Raw genomic sequence first — 16,747 nt, forward strand, 5'->3', positions numbered from 1 at the left:
TCCTTCATACAAACTTTATTACTTCTCTTTCCCACTTTAAGTGTTAGTCTACAGAAGGAGAGTCAGTATGGAGAAATACCTTGACTTTCATGATAATTTATAATACCACCTCACAGTGCTGCCTGTCTTGGATGATCACAAGTATGCAAGGGTGAGGGGAAATAAATGATTTAAGATTGGGTATGGAGGGTGGATATTGAGTATTAAACAGTTTATTCACTTTGCTTGATTGTATATAAAAACTTCAGAACTATATTTGATAGAATATGTGGGCCTCGCTATGGTGAAATCAAAGAAAAAGACATTGACTGGGGAAAACGCTGCGTGGATAAATTTGATATCATCGGAATTATTGGAGAAGGTACCTATGGACAAGTTTACAAGGCCAGGGATAAAGACACTGGTAAGAATGCCAAATGCTTTGGATCTTTGGGCCTATGGAATGTGCTTAATTCATGTTTCTCTTCTAATGTATAACGAGGAATTTTCAGAAAAAAAAGTTAAATTTGAATTTATCATGGTATTGTTGCATCTTGTTTTTTGTTTCATTTTATGTATGCACTTATGTAAGATATGAGTACATGTAATGGGGTGTATATACATACATGGTTTTTTGTTTTGTTTTTTTTTTTGGCTGCATTGGGATCTTCGTTGCGGCATATGGGATCTTTCATTGTGGTGCCTGGGCTCTTTGTTGCGGCACGCAGGCTTGTCTCTGGTTGTGGCACGCAGGCTCCAGAGCGTGTGAGCTCAGTAGTTGCGGCACATGGGCTCTCTAGTTGTGGTGTGCGGGCTCCAGAGCACACAGGCTCAGTAGTTGGGGCATGCCGGCTCAGTTGCCCCATGGCATGTGGGATCTTAGTTCCCCAATTGGAAGACGGATTCTCCTTCTTTTTTTTTTTTGTATTTAATAAATTTATTTATTTTATTTATTTATTTTTGGCTGCATTGGGTCTTGGTTGCTGCGCGCGGGCTTTCTCTAGTTGCGACGAGAGGGGCTACTCTTCGTTGTGGTGCGCGGGCTTCTCATTGCGGTGGCTTCTCTTGTTGCGGAGCATGGGCTGTAGGTGCGCGGGCTTCAGGAGTCGTGGCTCGCGGGTCCTAGAGCGCAGGCTCAGTAGTTGTGGTGCATGGACTTAGTTGCTCCGTGGCATGTGGCATCTTCCCAGAGCAGGGCTCGAACCCATGTCCCCTGCATTGGCAGGGGGATTCTTAACCACTGTGCCACCAGGGAAGCCCCGGAAGGCAGATTCTTAACCACTGGGGCACCAGGGAAGTCCCCTGAGAGAAAGTTTTAAAAGGCCTTGGGGCAGAGGAAAAAGTAACTGTGTTAGACGCCATGTATTTTACTAATAAATAGTGCTTAGAGTCAGTGTTTAATCTTTATTTATAATTTCTTGTTGAAGTAAACCAATAGATAAAATAGCATAGGTGTTTGAGGGCACTTAGTATAAGCGAGGCTACCTTATGCATAGAAACTCTGAAGGCAGTTATAGCATGCAGCAATAAAGTAATATTTATCATGATGATTCTGCATTATCAAAAGAGATTAAATTATAAAACAAGGAATCATACATTTTAGATTTCTATTAAAAAAATCAAGTAATTTTTAATGATTAAAAGGAAAAACGTCCTTCCTTTGGAAAATTTGTAAGTACAGAATTCCTTCTTTTTCCCCTACAAAGAAGTGGAATGAACAAACTTCTGTTACAGTGAATTTTTTCTTATAATAGGATTTGTGTGTGTTTCAATATTTAGATTATCTGATACAAAACTCACTCATATGTAAATTATGAGGCCATTTAGTGTTGTGGGAAGAGCACATAGTTTTGAGAGAGCTAAACCAGATTTTGAATCCCAGTTTTACTACTGGGTAACTGGGCATCTTTGGACAGGAATAGATCTGAGCATATTTTCTTATCTGCACAATGTCCAGAGTTTTCTCATCTGTTCAGAGAGATTTTATGCATGTATAAGCATATTAGGTATATTTAGCCTCCCCTCTTCACTTTTTAAAAAATGGTAGTGTAATATATCTACTCTTTGTTATCTAGCTTTTTTCATTTAATATATCTTAGTATAAAATAACAGTGCATATAGACCTACTTTATCCTTTTTAACAGTTGTATAATATTCCATAGTTTGATAAATATCCCTTAATTTATTTAACCAGAGACTTTTTGAACCATAAATATTATAATTTGGTATATTAGAAACTAAAATATATTTTGTGGTTTGTAATTTCAAGAGGTAGGAACTGAAATTATGAATTAAAATAAAAATTTAGGGAATTCCCTGCTGGTCCAGTGGTTAGTACTCCACGCTTGTACTGCAGGGGGCATGGATTTGATCCGTGGTCAAGGAACTAAGATTCCCACAAACTACCTGGTGCAGCTGAAAAGAAAGAATAAAAATAATATTAAAAAATAAAATAAAAATTTTAAATGTTACTTAGTTTTGTCAGCTGGTAACCTGATTTTATTTACTTTTCTAATAGGAGAAATGGTAGCCTTAAAAAAAGTACGCCTGGATAATGAAAAGGAAGGCTTTCCCATTACAGCAATTCGAGAAATTAAAATTCTCCGGCAGCTTACCCACCAGAGTATTATCAATATGAAGGAAATAGTGACCGATAAAGAAGATGCTTTGGATTTTAAGAAGGATAAAGGTATGTGTGCATATTTACATAACCAATTCTGTGTATTCATGATTTTGCTAACTTATAGATTTTGATATTGACCATTTGAGGATTTATTAGGTACATTAAAAATATTGCCTTAATATCAAACTCTATTAAAATTTTTTTAAATTTATTAAACTATAGTTGATTTACAATGTTGTATTAATTTCTGCTGTACAGTGAAGTGATTCAGTTTTACGTATATATATTCTTTTTCATATTCTTTTCCATTATGGTTTATCACAGGATATTGAATATAGTTCCCTGTGCTATAAAGTAGGACCTTGTTGTTTATCCATTATATTTGTAATAGTTTGCATCTGCTAATCCCAAATTCCCAATCCATCCCTCGCTCCGCCTTCCATCCTCCTAGATAACATCATACTTATTGGTATTACAGATGAAATATTCACTAGCAATATTTTTTTGGGGGGGCCTCAATATATAATTTTTAGTCTTTATTTTTTAGTGATTGAGAAGCAGTTTATAGTAGTATTAGAATATATTTACCTTACATTTTTAATGTTATAATGTCTCAACATACAAGGAAACTTTGTGGTAGGCGTATGTATTATTTCTAAAAGTATGGCGGCAAAAATGTTAACCTGAAATTGCTTTTGATAATCTATAGTGGTATATTGTTGGCTTTTAGCAAAAAAAAGCTGAAAAGAAATTAGTGTGCTTTTTAAAGTAGTTAACATAGGGTATTTGATGGGTGAAAGAAATGCTCTACCTCCAGCAGGTTTTAGATCTTTAGAGTAAGATTTTGGAACTAAGGTTGACTCCCTTATAGTCAGTGGTTTTCAAAGAGCAGAATTCTTTTTGAAACTAAATCTAACATAAAACAGATTAAAAAGTAGGTATGTTCTGATTGAACATGGTACTTAGCCTCCTCCCATCCCCAGCTATACACATCCACCATCTTATTCTTCTGGGGAACACAGTAGAAAAATGATTGTTGTTATGTATGGATATCCATTTTTTATGAAGGAACCTCTGTTTGAAAGTATTCTGTATGCCCTATGGAGATCATCAGAATCATCTTTTTAATTGATATAACTTCCATTAGTTTTTTTCCCATAATAAAGCCCATATTTCTTAGTCTGACTTTGAACTGGGTTTGTCTTTTTCATGTTATTTTTCACTACTTCTTATTGTGTAGTAGAAAGGTTACCTGTTTGACTTGGGTTAGAATGCCTGGGGTTAGAGACTTAGCTTTTCAGCAAGGCCTTTAGCTCTTCTGAGCCTGTTATTTCTTTACCCATTAAAGGGAAACATTATTTCTCTTACTGTGTAGTGAGAATTAAATTAAGATTTTATGCATGAGGGTGGTGTGCAAATACTGTTTTTCATTAATCTTGTTCTATAGCCAAATTAATATAGTTGCTTTTCCTCCACATACCCTGGACCTCTGTTTTCCTGATCTGTGTGATCACATCCCTGTTTATTTCTCCAACCTCAACCCCAATCCAGTTTTTCTCATTGCTCACCAAACTCCATTCACATCGCTCGTTTGAGTCATCAGATATGCCAGTGCACTTCTCTGCCCTGAAGCCTTTCTTTACACTGGGCATATACCTCTCCAGCCCCAACACACACACACACACACACACACACACACGCATGCACGCACGCACGCGCGCGATTTAAAAGGCAAATTTCTCGTTCTCTAGCTCTCTGCCTGAATGTTGCTTTATTCATTAGTGAGGCCTTACCTGACCAATCTTCCCACTTTCCACCACAGTGGCCTTAAGAAAACATGGTTAAGTGGTTTCACCATGGGTATATTTTTGTGCAGAAACCTATAGATGCTGAAGGAGCTTCCTCTGAAATAATCGAGGGAATGCAGGCGAGACAGACAAAATAATTTTAAATTTTTTTCCTAATGTTTTCATCTTCAAGCAGTTGCATTTCTTTTTACTCTCTTTGAGGGAATCTTTGAACTATTTTGTCTGTTTCTCAGTCTTTTTATTGTTAGTGTGAGGTATAAGAAAACATTTCCTATACCTCTAGGTCTTTAGTTTCTGTGTGGGATGCAGTTACTTGTATTAATTTCAGTAGTCTTGTGTTCATACTTCCCTGTTCGTAAGGTCTTTGAATTAGACTGTTAATTATTTTGCAGCAGAAGCTTTGCTTTGTTATTTTCTTCTTTCCACTGAGGATTATGAATTTACAGAAAAATGATTTCTGAATGAATGTAATAATTTTCAATGAAAAATTTTAATGCAGTTTATAATTCTCTGGGTAGAGGACACTTTTTGTTTTGCAGTTATATGCAGTATAAAGTAAAATGTTAGTCATTGATCTCCATATCAAAATGTAAATATTTAGTATTCAGATGAAAAACAAACACTGAAATAATGGTATCACTACAACAAAATAGTATTTTGGTACTTAAAATTAACATAATATCCTGGGTAACGAAAACCAGTATTAAAATTACTTTGTACAAATTAAGTTAGTTGTAATGCTCTCAATACTAGTGTTTGTTTAATGAGGGAATTTGAGTAATCTTTTAATTTGGAATTTTTCTAAAAATCAATAAAACAGTTTTCTATAGTAATGCTTATGGTAGAGTGTCATTATATGGTTGAGGGAAGCAGTCTTAAATGTCACTTCCTCTATAGTCTCTTGATTCTCACATGGTGCTCCCCTATGCTTGCATTCCATGTTATACACAGTTCTATAACGATGTTTTCTATTTCAACTTAGTCATTATGTTTTTATCTATTATTCCTATTGAAGTGCCTGCCTGAGGACAGAGACTGAGTTTTATTCTACTCTGTGTTCATAGTGTGCAGCACACAGTAGATTATCATTAAATTTTGAATAAATGAATGAATGAAATACAAAGGTGAGAATGTTCTGTGGAGTAGATAGAAAGTTAAAGATGGGTGCTATTTGGATAAGTAGGGAGGAGGCCATTCTAATTCATAATTGTCATAACGTGTTTTATGAGGCAATGAAAAATTGGCATATCCCCTAAAAATAAAAGTCTTGCTTCAAAATTATCTTCCCTGTCTCATTTTCTTAAAAATCTGAATTCATTCCCATAATATAGAACTGCTAATATTTTGTGGGTTTTGTGATGAGAGCATTGTTGATCGATTTGTTCGTTCTTTCCGTACATGTTTATTGTGCCAGTTCTAGACTTGGGCTGGCCAATACAGTAGCCACTAGGTAATATGTTTATTTAAATTTAAATTAATTAAAATTAAATAAAATTAAAAGTTCAGTTCCTTAGCTGCATTAGCCACATTTCAGGAGCTCTGTAGTTATACATTACTACTGACTGCATTTTGGATAGTGCAGCTGGAACGTTTTCATCAAATCAGCAAGTTCTAATAAATACTGCTTGAGATACACAAGGTAAAAAAAAAATCTGGTCCCCGACTCAACCGAGTTTCTGGGAACCAGGTGGATCAGTACTTGCTAGAACTAAATCAGACTAATATATGAATGACAGGCTTTTTTCTGCCCAGAAGTTTTCCCTTATTGTTAACTCTGTTAATCTGTAATTGCCAGGATTTCAGTTGTAGGTGTTGAGTTTCAAAAAAAGAGAAAAAATTTAATGCAGGCTGTGGGATCTACCAAAGAAGCAAGAGAACTTTGTTAAGGAGTCTGTACCTACCAACTGTGTACTGTGTCTTCTGTTTTTTTTTTTTTTTTCCTACCTTAAAAAAGAAATGAACTTGCAGGTTATTTTATTAAAGATACAATTTTCCTGTGATGGTGGGGCCTCCAGCAGCATGTTGAGTCAGGATGGAAAGTCACTTGTAAGTTTAAATTTTTTGTATACTGGGGGCTGCCTATATTATGTTATTCATTTTGTCATGTAAAAGATAAAACTTAGTCTCAGTTGTACAATTTATTTGTATCTGATATTTTATGTGAAGTTTCCAGTTAAGGCTCTAGGCCAGGGATGCATAGTTTTAAGATCCTATACCCTCTTTTTGTGCAGTAGTACTACTATTTAGAATTAGTAACTTTTTTTGAGTGGGGCAGAGAAGGAGAAAGAAAAATGTTAGACTTTCTTTTCTTGATTATAAAAGTGATGTTTATTGTTATAAATTTGGAAAATAAAATGACCCAGATATTATCACTATTAAAATTTTCTATATTTTTCCTAATGTGTCTTCTCTCATATTTATGATTATTTATTCCCAAGCTGAGGTTCTGCTTCTTTCATTAATAACATGCTTTTTTATTGGAATAATATGTCACTTGGATGGACCATATTTCATTCCTCCATTGTTGCATATTTAGGTTCTTTCAGGCATTTCAACTACTGTTTTCTATATTGAAGTGTTATACTGGGAAATTCTAGCAGTGATTTGTAGCTATTCGTATACCTTTAACCGGACAAGGGACTTTATCTGCTAGAAAAAGTCCTAACCAATTCTGAATTATAGGTTTGGTGAGAAATGAAGTAGTGAGTGAAGTAGTGAGTGATAAAGGTCCTGTATAATGAGCATATATAATCCTAGCAGTCAGTGAGTCCATAGACATTGGAACCAGATTTCCTTCCATTCTAATGTCCTTTTGCATAAAACTTTTATTCATATCTGATTATTCCCTTAAATTGATTATAGAAATGGGATTATTAGGTCAAAGGATTTGAACTTTGCAATTTCTTAACACATATTACCAAGTTGTTTTCTAGAAGGGATGCGCCAGTTTACACTCTCAAATGTAGAGCAGGAATAGAACAGACTAGGAATAGAAGGGAACTGCCTCAACTTGTTAAAGGGCCACTATGAAAAATAAGGATGTCTGCTCTTGCCACTTCTGTTCAACATTGCCAGGGAAATAAGGTAAGAAAATGAAATAAAAGGTAACCAATTGGAAAGGAAGAAGTAAAACTATCTCTAATCAGTTTGTGTGTGTGTGTGTGTGTGTGTGTGTGTACATACACACAATATAGAAAATTCTATGTAATCCACTAAAAAACTCTTAGAACTAATAAATGAGTTCAGCAAGGTGGCAGGATACAAAATCAATATACATAAATCTGTTGTAGTTCTGTACACTAGCAGTGAACAATCTAAAGTGAAATTAAGAAGACTTTAATTTATAATAGCATTAAAAAGAATAAAATATCTAGGAGTAAATTGACAAAAGAAGTGTAAGGCTTTGTACCTTGAAAGCTACAAAATATCATTGAAAAAAAATTAAAGAAAACCTAAATAAATGGAAAGACATTACAAGTTCATGGATCAGATGCATACTACTCCCCAAATTGATCTACATATTCAATGCAGTCTCTCACAGAATCCCAGCTAGCTTCTTTTCAGAAACTGACAAGCTGATCTTAAGATTCATATGAAAATTCAAGAGGTAAAATTGTCAAAAAAATTTAGAAAAACAAAATTGGAGGACTCACACATAGTGATCTCAAATCTTACTACAACACTAGAATGATCAAGACTGTGTGGTACTGGCTTTAGGAAAACATATAGATCAGTGGAATAGAATTGAGGGCTTAGAAACCAACCCTCATATTTATGGTCAGTTGATTTTTGATGAAGATACCAGCACAAGTCAGTGGAAAAGAACAGGCTTTTCAACAATCAATGCTGGGTCAAGTGGATATACACATGCAAAAGAATGAAATTGGATCCCTTTCTCACATACACAGTAATTAACTAAAATGGATCAACGATCTAAATATAAGAGCTAAAATCACAAAACTCTTAGAAGAAAATGTAAGAGTAAATTTTCATGATGTTGGATTAGCCAAAGCCTTCTTTTTGAAAATATTTATTTATTAATTTTATTATTTATTTGGCTGTGCCGGGTCTTAGTTGTGGCATGTGGGATCTTCTAGTTGCGACATGCGGGCTCTTAGTTGTGGCATGCGGGATCTAGTTCCCTGACCAGGGATTGAACTCAGGCCCCCTATATTGGAAGTGTGGCGTCTTAACCACAGGACCACCAGGGAAGTCCCTCCAAAGCCTTCTTAGTTATGACAAAAAAAGCAGAAACTAAAGGAAAAAAATAGATATATTGGACTTCATCAAAATTTAAAACTTTTGTGTTTTGGTGGACACCATTGGGAAAGTGAAAAGACAACTCAGAATGGGAGAAAATATTTATAAATCATGTATCTAAGGGGCTTGTCTCTATAATATATGAAGAACTATATAATAAAAAAGATAGCCTGTTTAAGAAGTAGGCAAAGGATCTCAAAAGACATTTCTCCAGAGAAGATATACAAATGGCCAATAAGCATATGAAAAGATGTTCAGTATCATAGTCATTAGGGAAATGCAGATCAAAACCACAATGAGATACCATCTTATACACACTGTCAGATGGCCATAATAAAAAGGAGAAGTATTAACAAGTGTTGGGGAAGATGTGGAGAGATTGGAAGACTCATACATTACTGGTGAGATTGTAAAAAATGGTACAGCTACTTTGGAAAACAGCCTGACATTTCCTCAAAATGTTATGTGTAGATACCATGCGACCTAGAACTTCTACTCTTAAGGATATATCCAAGAGAAATAAAAACATGTCCACACAAAAACTTGATACCAATGTTCATAGCAGGATAATTCACAGTAGTCCCAAAGTGTAAACAACCCAAATGTCAATCAGTTGATGAATAGATAAACAAAATCTGGTATATTCATACAGTTGAATATTACTCTGCCACTAAAAGGATTGAAGTACTTACACCAACAAATTGGATAACTTAGATGAACTGGACACATTTGTAAAAACACACAACCTACCAAGAATCATGAAGAAATAGAAAATCTGAACAGACCAGTAAAGAGATGACTCTGTAATAAAAAAATCTCCAACAAAAAAAAGTCCAGTACCAGATGGTCTTACTGGTGAATTCTACCAAACTTTTAATGAAGAATTAACACCAGTCCTCTCCAGACTATTCCAAAACACTTCAAACTCATTCTGTAAGGCCAGCATTACTCTGGTACCAAACCTAGGCAAAGACTACAAGACAAGAAATCTATAGACCAATAATTTTTCTGATGAATATTCAGCAGACTAAATTCAGCAGTGTATTAAAAGGATTATACATTATGACCAAGTGAGATTTATTCCTGGAATGCAAAGATGATTCAATATATGAAAATCAGTGTAATACACTACTTTATTACAGTGAAGGGGGAAAATCTACATGATGATCTCAGTAGAGCATTTGACAAAGTTTAACACACTTTCATGATAAAAACACTCAACAAACTGGGAATAGAAGGAAACTGCATCAACATATTTAAGGCCATATATGAAAAGTCTACAGCTAATAACATCATACTCAGTGGTGAAAGACTAAAAACTTTTCTAAAGTCAGGTAGAAGACAAGGATGTAGTTTTCCCAAGCTATCCGAAAGTAGAGTGTTCTTGTGAAACCCTTTGTAAGCTCAAATGGCATAAAGGGAAGAATCAATTACCTTAGGACACATCTTGCTAATGGAATCACAAAATAAATTGAAATAAAGCACAGGTGCTCACAGACACAGTTCAAAGTTATGATGGCTTGATGCTGAGTGTAGTTGCCAGGGAGGGGGCTTGGTAGTGCCACGCTCACTGTTTAGGGTACATGCTGCCTCTATAACAGCTCACTGCAAAATCAACACTGAATGCTATTTTTGCTTTTCACCTTTCTTTTGTAAAAGCAAAATTCCTCTGATTTCTTTTGGTTAGCGAAAACAGATACTGATGTAGGTCTGTCATAAAAGCAAAGTGGCATAAAGCAGACTTTCCAGAAATGGGGGATACCTGTACCTGCTTTTGTTGCTTCTGTTCACAAGAGTGCTGGAAGTCCTACTCAGAGCAAATAAGCAAGACAAAGAATAGATGCCCAGATTAGAAAGGAAGAAATAAAATTATGTCTGTTCATAGACAGAATGGTCTTATGTGTAAAAAACCCTAAAGATTTCACATACACACACACAAAGTTAGAATTAATAAATGAATTCAGCAAAGTAGCAGGAAACAAAATTAACATGCAAAAATCAGTTGCGTTTCTATACACTTAACAGTGAAAAATCTGAATAAGAAATGAAGAAGACTTCCATTTACAAAAGCATCAAAAAGAATAAAATACTTGGAATAAATTAATCAAGGAAATGAAAGTATTGTACACTGAAAATTTCAAAACAAGAAGTTAAGGATGACACCAATAAATTACAGATATTTGTGTTTATGGATTAGAAGACTTAATAGTGTTAAGATATCACTACTACTCAAAGTGATCTACAGATTCAGTGCAACTCTTATGAAAATTCCAACATTGGTTTTTGCAGAAAAAGGTTTATTTGCTTTATGTAATTTTAGAAGTATGTAAAATATCAAACATATACATAAATTTAAAAATGGTATAATGAAATAACATTCCATGTACCCACTGCCCACCTTTAACAATTATCAACTCATGGCCAATCTTGTTTATATATAATCCCATATCACAGTGATCTAAACTACAATCTTGGGCTTCCCTGGTGGTGCAGTGGTTAAGAATCCGCCTGCCAATGCAGCAGACACGGGTTCGAGACCTGGTCCGGGAAGATCCCACATGCCGCAGAGCAACTAAGCCCATGTGCCACAACTACTGAGCCTGCGCTCTAGAGCCCGTGAGCCACAACTACTGAAGCCCGCATGCCACAGGTACTGAAACCCGCGTGCCTGGAGCCCGTGCTCCACAACAAGAGAAGCCACCACAGTGAGAAGCCTGCGCACTGCAACGAAGAGTAGCCCCTGCTCGCTGCACCTAGACAAAACCCATGTGCAACAACAAAGACCCAGTACAGCCCCATGCAAAAAAAAAAATTTAGGCTATTATCACAAAAGTAAAAATAAAAACAACAGAAAAAAAAAACAAAATAACAAGTGACAAGATGTGGAGAAATTGGAACCCTTGTTCTTTGCCAGTGGGAATCTGCAACGGTAAAGCTGCTATGGAAAATGATAACGGTGATTCCTCAAAAAATAGAATTACAATACCATATGATCCAGCATTTCCACCTTTGGGTTTATACTCAAAAGAATTGAAAGCAGCATCTTCAAGAGATTTTGTACCCCATGTTTATAGCAGCATTATTCACAGTACCCGAAAAGGGGAAAGCAACCCAAGTGTCCTTGGATTCATGTATTGATAAGCAAAATATTTATATGTAATAAAGTATTATTCAGTCTTAGGGAGAGGATTCTCACATATGCTACAACACGGATGAAGCTTGAGGACATTATGCTAAGTGAAATAAGCGAGTCACAAAAGGACCAATATTGTGTGATTTCACTTCTGTGAGGTACCTGAGGTAGTCAGATTCATAGAGACAGAAAGTTGAATGGTGGTTACCAGGGAGGGAGGTGAGAATGGGGAGGTATTTATTGTTTAATGGTTGCAGAATTTCATTTCTGCAAGATGAAAAGAATTCTGGAAATAGATGGTGGTGATGGTTGCACAACAGTGTAAATAAGCTTAATGCCACTAAACTATACATTTAAACATAGTTAAGATGGTAGATTTTATTTTTATTTTACCACGATTTTAAAAAATGAGATACTGATTGATATATGCTGCAACATGGATGAACCTTAAAAATACTATGCCAAGTGAAAGAAGCCAGTTACAAAAGACGATGTATGATTCTGTTTATATAAGATGTCCAGAATTGGCAAATCGAGAGAGATAGAAAGTAGATTGGTGGTTGTAGGAGACTTGGGGAGGAGCTTGGAAATGGAGAGTGACTGCTAATTGGGTATGAAGTTTTTTTGAGGTGATGAAAATTTTCAAAATTCATTGTGGTGATGGTTGAATGACTGTGAATACATTAAAGATGTTACTTACGACAAGAAAACCCCAACTAGCTCTCAAGAATTTTGATAAAAATGCTATATAAATTGAGAGGGATAAGTATTGTGGGGAGGGACAGGGTCTTTTATAGAAGATGAGGCTGGAAAGGTAGGTTAGGACCAAAAATGATGTTTGACCTTAAATACTATGCAGAGGAACCAAAATATTAACTTCCACTTTTTTCCAAAAAAAAAAATATTGTGTTTTGATCAATGTTTATAGTGATTTTATTTGATCTTTGGCAATCTGATAAGTAAAAATAGTATTCAGTCTTTTTAGTAATTATTTTTATTACTATGCAGGTTGAACAGTTTTCTGTGTAGAAAACTGTTTTCTGTGCCATTTATATTTCTTTATCCATATATTACCTTTTTGTGTCCTCTGCCCATTTTTAAATTAGAGTATCAGTGTTTTTCTTAATTGATTTTAAATGTTTTTTTTTTTACTTAGTACAAATGTTCATCTTTTGAGTGATTTACATAAAAACTATCCTGCTATCTGGTTTTCTTGCTCTCCATGTGTTTCTTAGGTTACTGATCAAAAAGTGTTTGTTGAGTTGAATTGAGGAGAAAAATATTTATGAAACAGATTGTAGTGTGTTCCAGAATAACTAAATGAACCTTTCATGATTGTGAATTTTGCATGATCAGTAAAAGTTATAGGAAGGTGCTTTAGTTACATCAATAAAGTATAGCAAATAATGCTTTTAAAGGAAAAAAATTAAAATCTTAACTAGTAATGACTTCCTCCTTTGGGTTACAAGGAAATACAGAGTTAGCATCATGTGTTGAAATTTAGAGGTAAAGAACATAGGTCAGAATGTGTAGGTGCCTGTCAGGAGATACGATCTATGGTGAAAGGATTGTCAGGAGTTTAAAAGGAATCTGTAGGGAAGTAGGTAAGGGGTAAGTGGAGATGGAAGGGGGCGGGGGGTTCCTTTTCCCTGCCAATATTTCCTGAATAGCTGAACAAGAAATATGTTATTTTTGGGCAGATGTTATAAGGTAATAGTAATGGGAACTATGTATAATGGTTAAGAGTATAGTTGGAATCCTTGCTTCTTCCACTATTACGTACTCTCTGTTTTCCTCAGCTGGAATATGGAATAACAGTACCTAACTCATAGGTTTGTTGTATCAAATGAGATAAACTGTGTGAAGCACTTAGGTTAGAATATTGCACATAGTAAGCACACAGTAAAGTTTACTGTTATTATAGCTTGGTGGTAGATTGATTGTGAGGGCAGAAATAGATCATTATATAATAATTTTTTATAATTAAGCAGAAAGGGTGGATGTTTGGGAGAAATGAATATTTCAGTTTTAGTTCTTTAGTGAAATTTTATTTTGTGGATATCATATATCAGGAATGGTGCTGACCCAGAAGTTAAAAATAAAGAAACTTTTTCCTGAAAGCCTAGAAGTAGTCTCTGTTTCTAAAAGTTGTCAAGAAGGGTGAAAAACTTGTCACGTCTGACTAGCTGTGATTGATTGGTTAACCCACCAGAAGTTAAAAAGTGAGTTCATTGGTTGATCAAACCCAGGCAACGAAAAGGAAGTCAGAAGAGTGAAACTCAATATCAGACAGTAGGACAGATGCCAGTTGCAGAAGCCATAGAGTGCTATGACCATCAATAAGGAGAAAGAATTCTGCTAAATTCTGTGGTGGGGAAAGGCAGGTGGTGAGGGGTGGAAGTGGCAGAGCACCACTTAGGGCATCATTACCATTTCGGGCACTGAAATAAAAGACAGCTGTTATATCGCCCTATGGTTTTTGAGCCATCTCTGAGGAAGCGAATAACACCTTTTTCTTCATGGCATAAAGAGGATGGGACACTCAGGCTGGGGGATTGTTTCACTTTTGCCATTTCGTAGGTGTGTGATAATGGGCAAATTATTTAGCGTCTCTATGCCTTGTGTGTTACAAGGAGATAATAATACTTTTCGAGTAATTGTGAAGCTTAAATGAGATAATATGTGAAGTATTTTCACCTCTGTAGTAGTTTACCATTCTTTATGCTTACCATAAAGTCAGCCTACATACTAGCATGTCTTAATATGCTAGCACTAGAGTACTAGAGTACTCTAGAGTGCTACGTACTAGCACTCTTAATATGATATGTTATAGAAGAGACTTAATATAATAGTTGATCTATCATGCAGTTACTACGTAAGACTTTCAGATTTCTTATTTCTTTTAGTTTGTGTGTAGAATTTTGTTAAAAATCAGATGTTAGAATTTGGAGGGTATTATGCCATATGTCATTCCTTTAGAGGTATATCTCATGTTAAAAAGAAATATCTGTGGCACAAATGTCCTTTTTAATACATAGGCACAGTCCTCCTTTATAGCTCAGAAAAGGACATGAACAAGGAACAAAAAACTGATAATTTCCAGTAAATATTAGCAAAAATATTCAGCCTCACTGTAGTTAAAGGAAACATAATTTAAGTACAACATATTTTTTACCTGTCAAAAACTGGGAGTGTTTTTAAAAGAACTTCTCTTACCTGACACTTTTTAGAATTATAAAAATAACATATCTGGTTGAAATAAAGCCCTGGACATGTAGAAATAAAGAACATAAATGAGTAGATGAGAGACATATGCATAGATGCTCTGACATTTGGCCAACAATGAAGAGACACCAGCGGCTCCCGCTTCTTTAGTTTCTTTTCAGACATTTTTTTGTGAAAAACAAGTATACACCTTGTTTAATCATTAATTTTTACAGAGTTGAGGACATAATATGCAATGTTCTGTAAAATAGACATTTTGTGTATCATGCAGCCATTTAAAAAAAGCAAGATAGTGTTTTGTAGTTTGTTTTTTTCAAAATTCTAGTGTGAATTTATTTACTTATTTTAAATATTTATTTATTTATGTGGCTGCATCAGGTCTTAGTTGTGGCATGCGGGATCTTTCATTGTGGCGTGTGGGCTCTCTGTTGCGCCTTGTGGGCCTTCTCTCTAGTTGTGGTGCATGGGCTCTAGAGCGCGTGGGCTTAGTTGCCCAGTGGCATGTGGGGTCTTAGTTCCCTGACCAGGGATCGAACCCGTGTCCCCTGCATTGGAAGGCGGATTCTTAATCACTGGACCATCAAGGAAGTCCCTGTAGTTTTGTAATTTGGATATATTTTATTTTACTAGACTTTCCCCGTAAATGGGTCTTTAGGTTATTGGTTTTTAGCTTTTATTAACAGTGCTTTATCAAACATCATTAAATGTAAATCTGTGTGTATTTCTTTGAGTCTTTCTGTAGATACATTCTTTTTTTAAAAAATTAATTTATTTGTTTTTATTTTTGGCTTTGTTGGGTCTTCGTTGCTGCACACAGGCTTTCTCTAGTTTCGGTGAGCGGGGGCTACTCTTCGTTGCAGTGTGCGGGCTTCTCATTGTGATGGCTTCTCATTGTGGAGCACGGGCTCTAGGCACATGGGTTTCAGTAGTTGTGGCGCGTGGGCTCAGTAGTTGTGGCTCGTGGGGTCTAGAGCGCAGGCTCAGTAGTTGTGGCGCACGGTCTTAGTTGCTCCACGGTATGTGGGATCTTCCCAGGCCAGGGATTGAACCTGTGTCCCCTGCATTGGCAGGCAGATTCTTAACCACTGGGCCACCAGGGAAGCCCTGTAGATAACATTCATAAAAGTGGAGTTGTTAGGTTAAATGATACAATTCTTTTTTATGTTACTAATTATAGACCAATTAACTTATAAGAAAGCTTATACCAGTTTACATACTATTACAATTTTGTGTGAATGGCTAGTTTACTGAATCAAAGTACATTATTGATTTTACAGTTTTTGTCCAACTCAAAAGAGAAATTAATACTTTTTTTATTATTACTTGTGAGGTTAAATTTTTTTTTCATGTTTTTTCCATTTCTTCTGTGAAGTGCCTCTTCCTTTGGCATTTTCTTACCAACTGGAGAGATTTATTAAAATATGGATATTAATGCTTCATGTGTTTCACATATCATAGATAATTTTTCTCCTTTCTGTTACTTGCCCTTTTTCTATGTTCTTTGTTAATTTAAATCTTGTATATGGTCATTCTGTCAGTTTTGGGGCTTTTTGAGGGAAAGTGGTTTGTCTGATGCTTAGCCTTTTGGAAAATTACAAGAATGTTTTTCTGTATTTTTTTCAACTTCTCTTCTAGTTCAGAAATTTTAGATATTTAAATTGTTTTTATTTTATTCTCTTATGCTGTCTTTAATCAAGTTCCCATACGTTCTGGGGTCTC

General features: G+C 35.4%; 1 protein-coding gene across 7 annotated transcripts in view; it reads left to right on the forward strand.

Annotated features, from left to right (window-relative positions):
* CDK13 (cyclin dependent kinase 13) overlaps nucleotides 1-16,747 on the forward strand; it is a 111,076-nt gene that overhangs the window by 36,696 nt on the left and 57,633 nt on the right. For 4 of the 7 annotated variants that reach the window (XM_089917065.1, XM_089917067.1, XM_089917066.1 and 1 more), the window contains exons 4-5: nucleotides 249-403; nucleotides 2,498-2,668. In XM_089917065.1, the coding sequence (XP_089773191.1) occupies nucleotides 249-403; nucleotides 2,498-2,668 (326 nt within the window). The remainder of the gene's footprint in view (nucleotides 1-248; nucleotides 404-2,497; nucleotides 2,669-16,747) is intronic. The other 3 variants (XM_089917069.1, XM_022593041.3, XM_022593042.2) reach the window with 1 other exon arrangement.

The sequence above is a fragment of the Delphinapterus leucas genome, chromosome 9 (assembly GCF_059928025.1).
Source record: "Delphinapterus leucas isolate spDelLeu-1000000601 "Yukka" chromosome 9, BTC_Dleu_Yukka2, whole genome shotgun sequence".
NCBI classification, from domain to species: Eukaryota; Metazoa; Chordata; class Mammalia; order Artiodactyla; family Monodontidae; genus Delphinapterus; species Delphinapterus leucas.